The following is an 18,250-nucleotide window of genomic DNA, read 5'->3' on the forward strand; positions in this document are numbered from 1 at the left end:
GTGCGGTGTTTTAAAATGCGGCCGCATGGGCCGCATATGCGTATGCGGTCGGCAGCCGTGCTCAGAATGCCCATACGGTTTTTTCATGCGGCCGCATATGCGGTCATGAGGGTTAAAAATGCGGCAATGCGGTCCGAATATGCGGCCATGCGGTCTGAATATGCAGCTATGCGGACTGAAATATGCGACCATGCAGTTTTTCCATGCGGTTTTGATAATTTGATTGTATTTTAATTAAAATTTATATTAAAAAAATCAAAAAATTATTGTTGGTTATGTTATTATGTGAAAATAAATTCAAATGTATGAATATGAATATATATATATATATATATATATATATATATATATATATATATATATATAGAGTACGGCTAATGCGCTTCCTCTAGCATATGGGCCGAAATGCTTCCTGTGGAAATTTGAAATTTCAAAATTCAAAAAGTCGATCTGAACCGTTCATCTTCTTCTCCATATTAATATCTGCTTGGAGACAAAATTTTACATTTTTCTGAAATTTTTTACTATTTATTAAGCCACTTTGAAAATTGTTGATCTAACGGTGGCTTACCAAACAGTAAAAATCAGAAGCTACCGTTGGATCAGCGATTTTCAAAATGGCTTAATAAATAGTAAAAAATTTCAGAAAAATGTAAAATTTGGTCTCCAAGCAGATATTAATATGGAGAAGAAGATGAACGGTTCAGATCGACTTTTTGAATTTTGAAATTTCAACTTTCCACCGGAAGCATTTCGGCCCATATGCTAGAGGAAGCGCGTTAGCCGTACTATATATATATATATATATATATATATATATATATATATATATATATATATATATATATATATATATATATATATATATATATCTATATATATATAGAGGAGGGTTCAAATGCACCCAAATGCACCCTAACTTTTTAATTTTTTTTCTCCGTTTTCAAAGTCCGAATAGTCAATCCGAACCGTTAGATGCGATCTATATATTAAGATGTGCTTGGAGACCAAATTTTACATTTTTGGAATTTTTTTACTATTTATTAAGCCACTTTGAAAATCGCTGATTTTACATTTTCTGGACCATTGGATCAGCGATTTTTCAAAGTGGCTTAATAAATAGTAAAAAAATTTCAAAAAATATAAAATTTGGTCTCCAAGCACATCTTAATATATAGATCGCATCTAACGGTTCGGATTGACTATTCGGACTTTGAAAAAGGAGAAAAAGGATAGGGTGCATTTGAACCCTCCTCATATATATATATATATATATATATACACATAAATTTTTATTTTTAAATCCGTATATATAAATCCGCATATGCGGTATGTAGTGGCCTTCCGCATGCATGAACAAAACAGCATTTTAAAACACTGTGTATGTGTGTGTGTGTTTGTGTGTGTGTGTGTATATATATATAGAGAGAGTTAGGCTGGGGTGCTATGGATAGCATAGTGACCTCTATGCTACGGCTCAATATTAGAGTTTTCAAAATCCAAACGGTCGATCCGAACCGTTCATCTTATTCTCCATATTAATATCTGCTTGGAGACCAAATTTTACATTTTTCTGAATTGTTTTCTATTTATTAAGTATTTTACAAAATTGTTGATCCAACGGTGGCTGCACAAAACAGTAAAACCGTTGGATTAGCGATTTTCAAAGTGGCTTAATAAATAGTAAAAAAATTCAGAAAATTATAAAATTTGGTCTCCAAGCAGATATTAATATGGAGAATAAGATGAACGGTTCGGATCGACCGTTTGGATTTTGGAAACTCGAATATTGAGCCGTAGAATAGAGGCCACTATGCTATCCATAGCACCCCAGCCTAACTCTATATATATAGAGCATGGCTAAATTGTTACTGATAGCACTTCGACCTAAGTGCTTAGAATAATTATACTAATTCCCCCACCCCTGTCCCCCCATTTATCCCTTCATCCTCTCTCTCCAAATTAACTTCATTAACTGTCTTTTATCCCCCCCATTAATTTCGCTAAAAATTTTCATTTATCCCCACATTAATTATACTGTCCTTTTATTAACAATCCTCGCATAAATTATAATGTCCTCTAATAACAATGCCCGCATTAATTATACTTTCCTTTAATAACAATCCACGCTAGCAATTATTTATCTATTTATTGATGTTCAAGAAAGTATTTATCATTGTTCTGACAAGTATTTATCCTTATGTTTGAGAAGTATTTATCATATCCTTATGTCTGCGAAGTATTTATCATTGTCCCTGACATGTTAATATTAATGACACTAATATAACCCATATAATATTTTCATTCGTTAGGTCTGTTCAATATATGAAACATTTCATATACTCATGTTATTAAACAATAAGTCTTTATCAACATTTATAGAACTACAATGTACTTTAATCAACATGACAAACTTATCATGGTATATTAGTATTCCATGCTAATAACCAAGTTTGTGAACATTTTAGAGATTTATGTTTGTCATCATATAGAGTTCTATGGTTCAAGACCAAGAGCATCTTCTTGAACACTTCTATAGATAAACATAAATTTCATGGAACAAAATGCATGTAGCATCCAATTCATAAACATAACATGTAAAAGTGATCAACATAAGATAACTTTTAGAACACATATCTACCGCAAGGTTTGGTAGGGGAAGGCAGCAGCCATCAAAATCTCATTGGAGCAAATCCAGGTAAATAAACAAAAACAGTAGGCTTATTTTTTTATATCAATGATACGGTTCAAAAATAAATTACAAGTTGAAATGTTAAATTATGGAATTACAAAGATGGATATAGAGGAGTACAATCCTTCAAAATCTTTTGATTCATCGAGTGGTGAGGAGGAAGCACCACAAAAAAAGACGAGAGGTCAGACCACTTGTGCTAATTTAGGAAAGAGGCCTAATTTACGTATCAGGTTCAACAGGCATTGGAATCCAAAGGGTAAAATGTTGAGCAAATACTTGACTTACGTGACAACAGTGTCAAAAGAGGGAATTCCTATCACTATTAAGAATTGGAAGGAAGTTGACATAAAGTTGAAGGGAGAGTGTTGGGAGGAGATAAAGGTACAACTTAGGTTCAAAGTAAAAAAAATCCTTATGAATATAATTTTACATTTAAATATTATGTAATTATTTGAAATGCAACAATTTTAGGGCATAAAGACAGAAAGAGGTTTCAAGCATGCAAAAAAGAAAATGAATGCAGCATGGAAAAATTTTAAGAGTGATCTTGTAAATGATTACATGAGGGCAGACAAAGAACCATTCAACAAATACAATTGGATAAGCTTACAATGTTGGGAGTAATTTGTGAGGCAAAAGTCCATGCCAGAGTTTCAGGTACTATTTAATCAAATAATTAATTATCATATCTTTTTTTTATTTCTTTTTTTATACCTAACATGCATGTTTGCTTTGATTGCAGAAATTAAATGAGAATAATCGTGAACTGTGCTAGAGGAATGACAACCCACACCGCTTAGGATCCCGTGGATACGATGTGAAAAAATGTGTGTGGATGAAAAAAATCAAAGAGAACTCTAAGGATTTGGCACCTATCCTAGATATAAAGGATCAAAGGTGCCAATTTTATGTATTGGGATGAATGGTAACAACACCAGATGGGACTCTTGAGGCCCCTCCAAAGACCCAAGCTCTGATAGAGACCATTATAAGTGTTGATTCCTTTACTCTCTTTTTTTGAGAAAAAATAGGAGTAAAAGCCCCCATTTGATTTCATTTAACTGTTACAAGAGGCTTGTAACTGAGAATACAAACACAAGTCTAACTCATGGGTATTGAGTTATGAAAATAAAATGAAATTACAAGAAATTGTAAAAAGTGAAAATAGAAAACCCAAAAACAAACTGATACATAAAAAAAAATTGGATACTAAATCCTCCTCATTCTTGACAGTGTACCCAGTACCGGTTTATGGTACCCTTTCTCAGCTATCGGTTTCTGGTACTAGCTGCTGCTGCCGGTACACGTACCAGCTGGAATTCCGACTTGGAAATTTTTTTTTACTGTTGCCAGTTCTTGTATCATATGTTAGAAAATTTGAGCTCACTTTCCAACTGTCAGTTGCTGCTGCCGGTTGTTGTACCAGTGCAGTAAATCATCACCATTTTGGTGTATTCCGTATCAGTAGCTGCCTTCTTCTAGACCCTGGTACTGAGACTTATACCAGTGAATAAAATTACCCTTAAAACCCATCAGTGTATGCGATTCCATTGCTCTCTTGCTTCTTCCAACAACTATTGTGTTTGCTTTGTTACCTTTCAGAAAATTCTCGAGCACCTCTCCCTTCAACAAATAAACATTGCAATTACCAACATCTCTTTAGATTTTATAATAAATTACTAATGACAACTAATTATCATTTCTTATATTTTTCCAACAGAAAGACACACAACAAAAGGTCGACTCGGGGGACCTCGAAGTAAGTGGCTCGAGTGATGTTCTCACACTTTCTCTAGGGAACCCAAAACATTCAGGTTGGACGAGGGGTATTGGGGCACACGTGACTAGGAAACAAGGCTTAAATATCCTTAGGGCACCGAGAAAGAGGGGATTTAACAAAGCTGATATGAAGACTTTTGCGGAGGAGATACAAAGACAATGTTACACAAAAGTGAGGGAGGAGATAAAGGAACAAATATTCGAGCAATTAAGGGATATGCAGGCTGAAATACTTGCTGAGCTCAAAATGCAACAAACTACGCCAGATCAAAACAGTCCGGGATTCCGTCGCAGTAGTCAACATTCCAATGCAGTTACAACAAGCCCTTTGGATTAGATTCAGATATTTATACATTTATTTACAACTAAAACTTGAAAGTGATAGCATTTTCTTCAATTAACAAATGTACTACATTGTCTAACTTAGTTTTTTTTTTTTGTCGAATGTCAAGGTAATCTCACCTTGCTATCTCGCTTGTAAAGTTGGAGAGGAACACATCAAGATGGCAAACACTAGGGTATGGCCAAGGAAGACGGACGAACTTATCCACATGAAAGTGCAGGTGGATTCTGCTGTTCACGAAATGTATCTCAAGTTTCCTCTCCCAACTAAAATTAATAAGGATTTTGTCAAAATCAAAGACACATTGGGAAGTTTCATTCAATGGCCCAAAGATTCGACTATTTTGGATGAGGTAGAATTGTTTTTTAATTTAATTTTTTTTCATTTTCGATATATTTAGTAGCCCACTGTATAGAAAAATCCTTGTTCTTCATCAGTTTTATTGAAAAAATCCAAAAAAAATCCTATATATTTATTAGCCCACTATAACAGGCTAGTGATGCATGTTCTTCATCACTTTTATCGAAAACAAAAACTTAATCAGCAAAACTAAAAAAATTTAGTATCACAATTATTTTTATTTAAAAAGTTATTATTTGTTCTAGTATATAGACAAAGATGATTCAATGCCCGAGTCGGTATCTAATGAAGTTGCAAAATCCATGCATCGTAAGATGCTTATTTCAAAGAAAAGTTTAGCGAATGTGGGACCTGAGTTCAGAGCCATACATGAGAGGGTGATGAGAGAACTGCCTGATAAGAATGAGTTCCTCTTGAAAATTAAGGAGGGTGTCTTATAACCTCAGCCGACGTTAATTAACTTAGCTTTTGACGACTTGAAAGGATCTAGCGAAGCAAGACAAGCTCGATGTTTCAATAATATCCATCTGGATAATGTGATTTTGTTTAACTTCATACGGATAGTGATTAATTTTATAATTTACTCATTTCCAACATTTATGTAATGATTTTCAGATTTCTGAAGAGACATGTCACCGATCTAGGTTGCGAGGTTGATGTTGGTTTTTTGAACCTTAGTATGATATCTCAGTTACTTTTTGATACTGACAAGGTGGCCGCTTCAAGCTACTTGCTTGAGTCGTTGAAAAATATGTAGGAGAAGAAATTTATCCTAGCACCGTACATTCAAGGGTATGATTGTTGTAGTGGTCACTGGGTGCTTCTAGTTTTTGTGTTACACGATAATATGGTGTATGTTATCGATTCTCTACCACCAAAGGAATTAGATTACGATATCATGTGGCATTTTAAAGAGTGAGCAATAAATCTTACATTTAGTCTAATTTCATTTACTTACAATTAATCAACGTACTATTTGATAGTAATTACTAATTAATTCATTGGCATTTAATAATTTCAGCATTTTTGAATCTTATGTGGAGGCTGGAGGAGTGCACAAGGAGGGATCAAAGGAATGTGAGTGGAAATACATTAAGGTGTGAACTTGTACACTCTATTTTAATTTGATAATTTACTTTTTCAAATTCCTTTACAAAACTCAACAATATGATGAAAAGATGTTGGGATGGGGCTAATTTACTTGGATTAATTTATTGCTTGAATTTTTTAATAAAGCATGTAACCTTCAAAGAAGCAAGTAGTAGAAGTGTAAATAGTGAACCAATTGTGCCATACTCACTAGTCACTGTCCCTGAATTGGTGCTATTCTCATGCAATCAAATATACTCTTTTGATTATTCAAATGCATGTTGATTCAGGTGCAATGGTGATTCTATTTTTCTCTATACGCCCCTTAATGTATTTAAATTTACTTATGGTGAAACTTCATATTTGGTGAAGGACTTCTTTTATTGCTTGCTTTTACTTACATTGACCAATTTCAGAGCCCTAAGCAAGAAGGTGAGAAAGTGTGTGGATTTTACGTCGTGAAACACATGCAAGACCTAGTCACTATGCAATTTGATGTTTTTCCTGATGTATGTATTTTATAATTGAACTTGTTTCAATTTTCATATAACTTGGATAAAATTAACTTAATATGTACTCATGCAGTGTGATTTACCGACAAAAAAGTATACATCGACACAACTTCATGCAATAACAAGACAATAGTGTAGATTTTTCTTGGACAACTACTAATCTATTTACAAGACATGTAATGCTTTGTAAATTTTGTTATATTTGCATATTTTGTTCATATTTTAGTTGTATATTTTGTTCATATTTGTCATGTAAATTTTGTTATAGTGTGTTTTTTGGTGAATGAATCTATTATGTTGTGTGTTTTTTGGTGAATGAATATATTATGTTGTCTAAATTATTTGTATGATACTTTGTTTAACATCAATAAATGTTAAATAGTAATATATGGCTAGTAAAAATATGAAGGCTAGCCCAAATATAAACAAAACCATGCCGAAATTTTTATATCAACACTAACAGTTATAAAGCTAACAATGATTGTTTTTAATATCTATACTGACGTTTTTAACATCAACACCGACTATTTTTAAAGCGTCAGTATTGAACACCAACACTGATTGTTTTTAAAGCACCAGTGTTGGGGCTCAACATTGATTTTTTTTAAAGCGTTAGTGTTGAACACCAACACTGACTATTTTTACAGCGTCAGTATTAGTGTTTAACAGTGACTGTTTTTAAAGCATCAGTGTTTAACACCAACACTGACTGTTTTTAGAGCATCAGTGTTGGCGTTCAACAGTGATTGTTTTTAAAGCGTCAGTGTTGAACACCAACATTGACGCTCTAAAAACAGTCAGTGTTAGTGTTCAACACTGACGCTCTAAAAACAGTCACTGTTGAACGCCAACATTGACTGTTTTGAAAACCGTCAGTATTGAGAATCTACACTGACTGGTTTTTACTCGTTAGTAAAAGGTAACCTTCACTGGCGCCGACTTTACTGACGCCACTATAACAGTCGGTGTAGGGGTATTTGAACAGTCAATGAATGTACTTAATTGCAAAATTGTTGTTCTGATTGCTACCAAATGAAGTTATAATTTGATAAATTATGGAAATTTACTATAACCTTGGTCATATTTGATTGAAATAAGTAAAAATGTATACGAATAAAGCAATCAAATGTAGTTAAACTTTAACTAGCTAGGTGGTACATAAACTAGAATGCTTTATTTGTAAGCCCATAAATATATATAGTTAATTTTTTAAAAAATTTAGACGACTGATGTTTAGCCTTAAACTAATAAATTAAGTTATTCAATTTAAAAATCTTCAGTGCATGGGATTATATGGGGAAGCTACATAAAATCCAGCCATTAGTAAACTTCCAATATGAATAGAGAAACACATAGGAGCATTGTTACTCCATATCCTAAGATATTTTCTCGTTCCACTAAAACCCTAACTGGATATAATTAACACACGTATATAAAAGAAATAAATAAACAAATAAAAAATGGGACCATGGTCAACCTACTACACTATAAAACATCTTTGTCTCCACTATCATCCCTCAAATTATTTCACAATTCCACCTCAATTTAGGTGTCTTTTCTCCTCAGGTACATCCCCTCTCCCATCTCTCTTCCTCTGATCTTGCATCTACTAAATATTCTTCCTGAAACATAGTTAAGATGCATGTACTAAATATTCTCCTCTTTAGATTTATGCATCTTCTATAGTGTTTTCTACATAGAATCTAGTACTAGATTTTGGTTGCTAATTAGTTTCTTCAGTATTTAAATATCTATACCTATGTACAGAGGTTTTTTTTTTCTTCACACAAAATACTTCTACTACTACTTACAGGTTACATTAGCTCTTCCAAGAGAACAAATACTTCAACTAAATAGATGGTTAGAGCACCGTGCTGTGACGAGGCCGGGGTGAAGAGAGGTCCATGGACAGCAGAGGAGGATGAGAAGCTGAAAGAATTCATAGAGAAACACGGCCCAGGGAACTGGCACTACCTCCCGAAAAAGGCTGGGTTGAAGCGGTGCGGGAAGAGCTGCCGCCTCAGATGGACCAACTATCTGCGCCCCGATATCAAGCGAGGAAAATTCTCTGATGATGAACAGCGCCTCATCATACACCTCCACTCCGTCCTTGGTAACAAGTATGACCTCTTTCTCTCTCACATGCTCGCGCGCACACACAGAAATTATTAAGTGCTTATGCAATCATGGTCTGATTCTGTTTACTTTGATATCAACATGGCCATATGAAATTTTGAAGTTCTCATTCTAAAGAACACAAATTTTTATAGTTTACATACTTTATTCAAGTATGGATCGGTAGCATGATTTCGATTGGAACTTAACCTGACAGTAAGTTCTTGTGTTTAGAAGAACAAATCGAATTAATGTTCTAATTAATCTTTTGAAGGTGGTCTATGATAGCAACAAAATTGCCGGGACGCACCGACAATGAGATCAAGAACTACTGGAATACCCACATCAGAAAGAAGCTCCTCATGATGGGAATCGATCCGGTCACTCATCAACAACGCACAGATCTCGATATACTGTCCAATTTACCTAGCCTTCTAAACACCGTGAAAGAATTCAATCTTGGCTACATCACAAACCCCTTAGAAAATGCGTTAAGGCAACAAGCAGATGTCGCGCACCTAGCGAGGATGCACCTTATAAAAAACCTGCTTCAAGCAATCAGTCCAGATCCTCTGTCAACAAATATTGATGCATTGAATTCTGTTTTGGGTTGCAATGCCCTTCAGACCGGCTTCGTTAGCAACCTCTGTCAGCCAAATTTCTCAAATTCAGGTATCTATAATCTTAACACCTTCAACCAAGAATCTGACATATCATTTTCATACGAAATATGTCGTCTACAAGTGACGGTACTGATAATTCCTTGTTTGATATCTCTCAAGTCCCTTCATTGGTTGTGGCTTCACCTGAGGAAATGGCTCAGCCGGCTGTGAGTCCGAATACATTTTCAAATTTATCAAGCTTATCCGAGCCGTCAGAGAAGCTCAATCTAACCGATTTAGTGGATGAGGGTTTTAGTTGGAAGGATATTCTAGAGTAAGTAGCAAAATTTGTTGATATTAATTATATATTTTCATTTAAGTTTTCTCAATGTATTTTTTTTTTTTTTGAAAGCTTGGTAGTGACTACCAAGATTAAGCTTTCTCAATGTCACTATGTTAATTACCTTATTTTAATTATCTAATTTTTTTTTTCTCATTATTTGCAGCCAACTATCATGGCCCAGCAGTACGTAGATCTTTGGTTATGTGGGAGTAAAGACGGAAACTATTTTTAATGTTTTTGTGTGATTAGATACCCAATAAAAAGAAGATGATTTAGAAAAAATTTTATGTAAAAAAAAGGGTTCTATGATTTGTTTAGTTGTTTCTGCTCTTTTAATTAAGATATTGTTTTTTGTACTTAGATCATGTGTACTTCATCCCCAACTTCTTTGAATTTATTTTCTTAATTAATTTTGAGCGTCTCCTTTACTCAGCATTTGAATTAACGAACTTTTTGCTTTTGAGTAAAGGTTGGAGGTCAAGCCACCCAACTATTTAATATCCTTGTTATTATAACAAAGGATTTTCTCATTCGGGTTTCGAATCCATGACCTCTTACATAGAGACCATGTGTCTTTGTCACTAGACCAAAGACTAGTTCTTTTAACGACTCTTTGCTAGATACTAAAAACATGTAATCCAACTATGACTTAATTTCTATATGAGGAGGGATCGGATGATACCCTTTTTTGGTGACATCGGATGACACCGTGTATTTTCAAAGTCCAAACAGTCGATCCAAACCGTTCAACTTGATGGATATGTTAAAATATGCTTACAGATCAAAATTTACATTTTTTTGATTTTTTTTACTATTTATTAAGATGGGTACAAAAATTCAACGGTCTGAATATAGCGATTTTGTTAAATACTTAATAAATAGTAAACAAATTCCGAAAAATGTAAAATTTTATCTGCAAGCACATTTTAACATATCCATTATGTTGAACGGTTTAGATCGACTGTTTATACTTTGAAAACTTTAAAAATGCACGATGTTATCCAATGTCACCAAAAAAGAATGTCATCCGATCCCTCCTCTTTAGAAGGCTAGGTAAATTGGACAGTATATCGAGATCTGTTCGTTTAGAAGGCTAGGTAAATTGGACAGTATATGCACTACTAAAATTTGATTATTTAGGTTAGTTATATAGGTTGTTGCTTGTGGAATGAGATAACGAACTGAGTGTGACCTTTCTTCTTGATTTGGAGTGTTCAAAAATAGCAATTAAAAAATCTTAGTTATATAGTAAGTTGAACAATAAAAAATCTTTATCCACTATTTACAAGGTTTATCTTATGTAAACTAGAAAAATTAATAAAAGAATTGAAAGATAATATATACCATTTCTATTTTTGATATATGTTAGTTGTGTTTGGCTATATTTTTAGCAATTAAATAATTTTTTTAGATGTATGTATGTACGGCCGCACACTAATAATGCATGCATGGTATAATTAATTAATTAATGTATTAGCTATATATAGACTCTGGTCAACTGCCAATATGCAAATTAAATGGGAAAATTATTTTCTGTCATTGAACTATATATTTTGTGAAGTTATTTAACATTATTTTATTCTATAAACTTGAGGTAGGTTCTCAAATAGCGGCGCCACAACAACAAGGTAGGCACCTTTCACGAGAGAAAGAACGCATTTATGACGGTACTCCGTCGCGAAAAGTACTGTCACTAATAGAAAAAACACGTTTATGACGGTAATCCATCACGAAAAGTCACTTTTTAGTTTTACCCTCGTGAAAAGCGCGCTACAGTTTCTGAACAAATCATGCATGTTAAATTAATAGCGTTACATCATATTTTTTAATTGAATTTCAACAATATATATAGCATATTTAATTAGCATGGAAATATCACATGAGTTTGATTAAGGAAAGTTTGTTTCATTAGAAAGTTGTGCAGTTATATATCTGAATAATTTGCCAGTTAAAATTGTCTTTTTGTTAACTGATATAGACCAGTGAAAATTGTGGGCCGTGTGCTCATATCCTACAATTATATTTTTTTGATTGATTGAAACTTGAAAGATTAAATTTGAGCTACTATTTCTTTTGGTTACAAGGTGCAATTATACATTAAGTGTATTTAAATTTCTATTTGATTATTTCTATATGTGAGAGAATAATTAGAAGTTAATTGCTGGTTCAAAATATAGTGTTCTATCTCATCAGAGAAGATTAATTTGAAAACTTAATTTGCACCTAATTTTATTGCATAGAGAAGACAAGAAAATAGACACTAATCTGATACAAACAAGAAAGAGATGGAGACGATTATTGACACTTCTTGTTTTTTGCTCTCATTCACTTTGATCTCATTTTTTTATACTCTTGCTCCTTCATTCTCGTATATATATATTTTTTTAAAAAGTTGTTATACCATCAGTTTCATTCGAAACAAAAGAGTTCAATTAATGGTACCACACTACATGCTAAATTCTAAAAGCCTAAAACAACACAGCCATAATAATAATGTATATGGTACAATATCCTGTTACCAATGATATTAAAAAAGACATTTCATTAAGCAAGCTCCGCTAATTAAACTTCTTAGAGATAACAGCCTCTGCCTCCCACTACTAGAATCGTAACTTATAGCAAGGGGAGCACCTGTTTGTTGCAAGGTAGAGACAGTCCTTGCAACAGAAATGACGTTTGACCAGGACTCAAACTTGTTGCAAGGGTAGTCCCATGCAACATCTATCGCATGCAAATGTATGATATGCAACCATGCAACTGTTTTATACCTCTCCTTGCAACTACATTTTGAATGTAAGATATTATAATTTATTGGAGGTCCATGCAACAGCTCAAAATCATTGCCTTGCAACTAAACCACATGGAAGATACTGTATGGGAGGGAATTAAATTGGAGAGGATGCGCAGAGAGACAGAGAGGAGAAGCTGCGAACTTTCCAGAGAAGGAACACGGGAAAATAAAAGATGAAAAAGCCGGAGTTGACAAGTGGGACCCAGTTGCCATAGAGACATCTTTAATATATAATATTGATGATCATTAAATGGAGGTATCCATTGTAATCATGACAGCACATTTTTTTATCGGACGGCTCAGATTTATATATGTGAAAATTAATTAATGTATGCATTGCAAATAATATGAAAAAACTTAAAAAAAAATCAATTTTTTTACAATTATAACTTGTATTTTAGAAAAATAATTTAGTAAAGTATTCACAGTTAAATTTGTAAATTATATATTTTTTTCATTTATATATTGAAGATAATTAAATGAATGACAACAAAATGAAAATTTATTGTAAAATAAGTTAAGTTGAGTGGCCTTTTATAAGGTCAAATTGTTAAAGTCAGAATAAAATTAAAAGTTAACAAAATAAATTTTATGATTTGCATTTGTATTTCGATAAAACATATAGAACAAATAATATAAAAACAATTAAAAAAAATTCAATTTTTTAACGGTTTATATGACCAATAAATCATAGTTATAATTATATGAATTTCAACATGTGTCGATAGAAATGAAAATATTTAGTCAATTAATATTAAAATTCTACTTTAATTTAAAAAATATTTTGCTATAGAAATTATATTAATGAAATTTATGCAATGATTAGTGTTATAATTAACATGTTTATTGTTTAATTAAATGATTTTGACACATTTAAATTATATAGCATTACATGCATGTTGCATATATGGCTCACATCTTCTATTCACAAACATAAGACATAAACTCTTGTTTCGTGAGTTAATGAAGATGCATAGAAATATGTCATCCGTTGGTCAATCGGAATCGTTTACATTAAGGAGCACTGCATTTATTGTTTTGCACCCAAGTTTGATGAAATTTTGTTTTTATTTACCCATCCATCCAGTTAATCAAAAATCGAAGCATCGTATGGCCATAAACACTTCGTGTTGGATCGAAGCTCATACATAATAAAACGTTCAATCTTTTATGTTGGTTATGGTCAATGCTCTCCCTTGATCATTTTAAAACAGATTTGGAATGATTTCACCGTAGATCGACCGTTGATTTCCTGCATGAAAATGAACGGTCCAGAAATATTTTTTAAATTTGAAGGTGCATATAATGATGAAAGTCTATAAAAAATATCATGTATAAGTATTATTTGATCATATAAGTTGTAAAAAAAATATAAAAAAAATTTTGAATTTTTTTTTATATGTACTGCTGTACATACATTAGATAATTAGTATATATCAAAATTCTTTGCCGTCTGATATGTGAAGAATGGTCTTGATTTATTCATCTTGAATAACTGTGAGTAAAGAGGATCAATACTCTAAGGTTACATAATATTGCTGTTTATATCCGGCGGTAGATAATGCATAGGATCCTTTGATTGGTGCGTAAAGATGATCCCATCATCCGATCTAAACACAAATATTATGTTACCTCAGGGTAGATGAATTTCATATTTACATCTAACTTTTCATTTCTCCCTTCTCGCTGTACGTAGCCGCCAAACTTTTCATTTTAGATCTAGGTTTTTCATTTCTCCCTTCTCGCGAAATCCTCCTCGACCACCGACGACCATCGACGCTCGACCACCTCCTCGACTAGTACCGATCACCGACGCTCAACCATCGATGCTCGACCACCTCCTCGACCAGTACCGATCACCGACGCTCGACCCCCTCCTCGACCAGTACCGATCCGCAAAATCCTCAACCAGTACCGATCCACGAAAAAATCGGCGACCATCGACACTCGACCAGCACCGATCACGTCCTCTCTTCTCCTCTCCGATCGACCACCTCCTCTCCGTTCTCTTCTGCCTACTGATGCGTGGTTCCTCTGCTCCTCTCTCACTGATTGAACTCTCCTTCCTCAGCTGTGCTTGTGCGCCCCTCAAAGCCTGACCTCTTCTCCGCTCAAACCTGGTAAGATCTCTCTCTCTAAGTGTGTAATTTTTGTAGATTCTGATTGATTGGGTATCTGATAAAACTGGTACTAACTACTAACCCCTTTATTGTAGATTCTCTGGTGTTTGCTGTTTAAATGAGAACATTTACTTTGGTCTTCTCATGTAGCTGCAAAATAGCAAACTTGGAGTAACAAAGGTTTAAAAAGGATGATGCATTCTCACCATACCAATCATAATTAGATGAAATGGTCAAGTAAATCTAGTAACACCATACCAATCTCAAATTTATTTTCAATTTGGTTGTTGCTGTTGACAGACTCATAATTAGATGGATTATTGAATTACCTTAAAATGACCTCATTTTGTTTTTGACATCCATTTGTACCTTACTCTGAGCTTCATCTAACACTGCATCTAAGCTTCATCTGACCTACTCTGGTCATACTGATCTTACTGTTAATGTATCACATAGCAAACAAAAATATATATTAATTTTTTATGTTTTTAGAAGGATCAGATCTGATGTCATTTCTTAAAACAATATTTTTCATTTTGATTGGTTTTAGGAGTTGTGTTCATTTCTTAAAAAAAATTGTGTTTAAATTTTTCAAGAATGAGCTTCTGGTTCGTCTATTTAAATTTGCATGCACAATCTGTGTTTGCTACTGGATCGGGCACTTATGAATAGTGTGTTTCAATGTTTTCCTTTATATTTTCATGTACAATTTTATTATGCTTTATCTTAATTCACTTCACCCTTTGTCCCTTGTAGCATGTATGTGGATGCCTCTAAATCAAATTCTGAATTTGAAGATGTAAGTTGAAATCCCCCTGTAATTTTCTCTCATCTGTTTAAATTTTTTGTAAATGCAACTAGTTTAGTTCATGAAATTGTGAAATGAATTTTATTTAATGGACAGATAAAATTGAAATTCTGTTTTTTTATTTTTTTATATTACTGGGGAATAGGAGAAGCTGCTACAAGTGAATATGAAGATAAATATGTTGCAGGTGGCTGTGAAGGCGCATCAGGAAAAGGTAAAATATAAATCTTAGCCTTAGTCTTAATTTAGTGTGTGTGAAATTTGTTGAGACCACTTTAGTCTTATTTGAGGTTTACTTGTCCTAATTAGAGATAAACTTTCCTATATTGTATTTTTCCATTTATAAATTAGGTGGGTAGTTGTTACTATTGAGGTTAGTAAATTTAATAGAAGTTTTCAGATGTAATGGTTGTTAAAATTCATATTTGTTATGTTCAAAGTTTCAGATGAAAACTGAAGTGAAGTACAAGAGCAATAAAGTGCTTTTGTTGCTGTGAATTTGACTGTGGAAATTAACTCAACATCAATGCATGAAAATATGAAAATATAGAAGTTACAAGTACTTGCAGTATAATACTGTTGTTTTACTTCTTTTTAAATTTTGGTTCAATGTAAGATGACTATACTATGTTGGTCAATGATTATTAGTTGTTTTATATTTATGTTTCTATGTGTTTTATGTGAATGTTGATTAATGGGAAACTGGGAATTGTAAAAAATTACTGGGCTGGTACCAGATTGGTACAGAGAGGGAGGATTGTAGAATTGGAGCATGCTAATTTCCAGCTATTTCCTGTTATTATATACGTTGGTATGTCCATGCAAATAGTATGAACTGCATTCAAAACATGTCAATAATCACCCATGCAACAAGCTAATAATCTTCCCATGCTCATAGTCAGGTGGGACCCATATTCTCTTGCCTTGCATATAGTCAGGTGGGACCCACGGGTATTAGCCTTGCATATAGTCCAGTAGGACCCACGATTGTTAACCTTGCATATAGTCAGGTGGGACCCATGCTGCCTCCCCTTGCAAATACTAAAAACAGAGTCAACTCTGAAAGTAGTTGCATGCGCCCTTGTTGCAAGGGTATAGGCTTGCAACAAGTCTATTGCAAGGGAGTCATTGCAACTACTTAGCAGTTGTGAGGGAAGTTGTTACAAGGGCATAGTTGCAAGGGTAAACGCATGCAACAAGTGTTTTCGGGCTTGTTGCAAGGGTATCGCCTTGCAACAAGCTATTTTTCAGAGCATGCAATAAGTTAGAATTCTAGTAGTGTCCTGCACCTGTATTTTGGTAAAAGACTAACTAACATCAAAAGGCAAAATCAATTGCAATTTACCAGACAAATCCCTACTTTTTAATTAGCATCAAAATTTAGTCAACGAGATGGTTTCATATATAACCCAAACCTCTCAACTTTTACAATTACCAAACTCTTATATTTAGAGAAATTAGCCTATCAATATATAATTGACCTATATATAATATACAAACTATACTTTAATTAATAAAACAATAATATAACTTAAATATTTTAGTTTAAAAAAAAAAAAAAACTTGAAGTGGCTGCAATATACTCTCTCCTTCTCTCTCTCTTTCTATTTAGCTGCACTGCGTCTTCTGTTTCTAATAAGAACTGTTTAAAAGTCGCACTATTAGGTAGTATTAGGTAATGGGTTTTCCTTTGGGTTCAAGTCATTGACAGTAAGAATAGTCAGCGTACATGTGTGTGGGTATATATATGCATGCATAATGATCCATTACCTTTTCATTTAAATAAATATACATACCTCGTATGACATCCTGATATATATATATTTGCACAAGATAACTTTTGCCGTGTATCCATTATGCTTTATTTGTTTAATTAATTACATCTCACCTGAATCCAACTTTAATTTGCTTTCCCACGCTAGTCATTTATGACCCATGATTGGGAACATTAATTTATTGATGAACAATATAAAATCAATATCATTTTTAATATTAATGACAGATCAGCTATGCTTGACATTTTTTTTCAAATGGATAACATGTGCCTCAATGTATTCTGAGCTTAATAGATTTCGAATCTATAATTGTAAAAAGAGCGTCCAACAATGTGAATGACAATAAAATCTTTGGATAATTTTAGTGTGAATATAAGTTTATATATATAGAGAGAGAGAGTTGGGCTAAAATGAGCCATGACTCATAGCACGTTAGTGAGCCATGGCTCATTTTAGCCATTTTGAAAATTCAAACAACCGATCCAAACCATTCATCTTGTTCTTCATATTGAAATGTGCTTGGAGACCAAAATTTACTATTTATTAAACATTTTTTAAAATTGCTGATCCGATGATCTAGAAAATTTTACTGTTTTTACTGTTTTTATTGTTTACAGCAAAACATCAATTTTAAAAAATGCTTAATAAATAGTAAAGAAATTCCAAAAAATATAAAATTTGGTCTCTAAGCACATTTCAATATGGAGATCACATCTAACGGTGAAATTCCAAAAAATATAAAATTTGGTCTCTAAGCACATTTCAATATGGAGATCACATCTAACGGTTCGGATCGGACGTTTGGACTTTCAAAATGAAAATACGTCTTGGAGTACAAAAGCTTGGTGAACCATGGCTCACCCAAGTCAACCTCATATATATATGTATATGTACATATGTACATGTACACATACATAT

General features: G+C 33.2%; 2 protein-coding genes across 9 annotated transcripts; both read left to right on the forward strand.

Moving 5' to 3' along the window:
- Positions 1 to 2,642: 2,642 nt before the first annotated feature.
- Positions 2,643 to 7,068, forward strand: LOC144558834 (uncharacterized). 8 transcript variants are annotated; one of them, XR_013513001.1, is made up of 7 exons: positions 5,028 to 5,169; positions 5,423 to 5,713; positions 5,793 to 5,930; positions 5,985 to 6,092; positions 6,199 to 6,254; positions 6,683 to 6,775; positions 6,852 to 7,068. XR_013513001.1 is itself a non-coding variant. In XM_078307735.1 (7 exons), the coding sequence occupies exons 3-7, from the start codon at positions 5,857 to 5,859 to the stop codon at positions 6,909 to 6,911; spliced, it is 411 nt and encodes a 136-aa protein (XP_078163861.1). In that variant the 5' UTR covers positions 5,028 to 5,169; positions 5,423 to 5,713; positions 5,793 to 5,856; the 3' UTR covers positions 6,912 to 7,068. The 8 variants fall into 8 exon arrangements, 4 of the variants coding, with proteins under 4 accessions (XP_078163861.1, XP_078163862.1, XP_078163860.1 ...); XM_078307735.1 differs by having other exon boundaries at positions 6,199 to 6,274; XM_078307736.1 differs by having other exon boundaries at positions 5,430 to 5,713; positions 6,199 to 6,274.
- Positions 7,069 to 8,312: 1,244 nt separating this feature from the next.
- LOC144558291 (transcription factor MYB41-like) lies at positions 8,313 to 10,157 on the forward strand. The gene is made up of 5 exons (XM_078307105.1): positions 8,313 to 8,344; positions 8,592 to 8,898; positions 9,168 to 9,565; positions 9,676 to 9,829; positions 10,002 to 10,157. The coding sequence occupies exons 2-5, from the start codon at positions 8,636 to 8,638 to the stop codon at positions 10,027 to 10,029; spliced, it is 843 nt and encodes a 280-aa protein (XP_078163231.1). The 5' UTR covers positions 8,313 to 8,344; positions 8,592 to 8,635; the 3' UTR covers positions 10,030 to 10,157.
- The last annotated feature ends 8,093 nt before the right edge of the window (positions 10,158 to 18,250 follow it).

Source organism: Carex rostrata, chromosome 8, assembly GCF_964058835.1.
Source record: "Carex rostrata chromosome 8, lpCarRost1.2, whole genome shotgun sequence".
Taxonomy (NCBI): Eukaryota; Viridiplantae; Streptophyta; class Magnoliopsida; order Poales; family Cyperaceae; genus Carex; species Carex rostrata.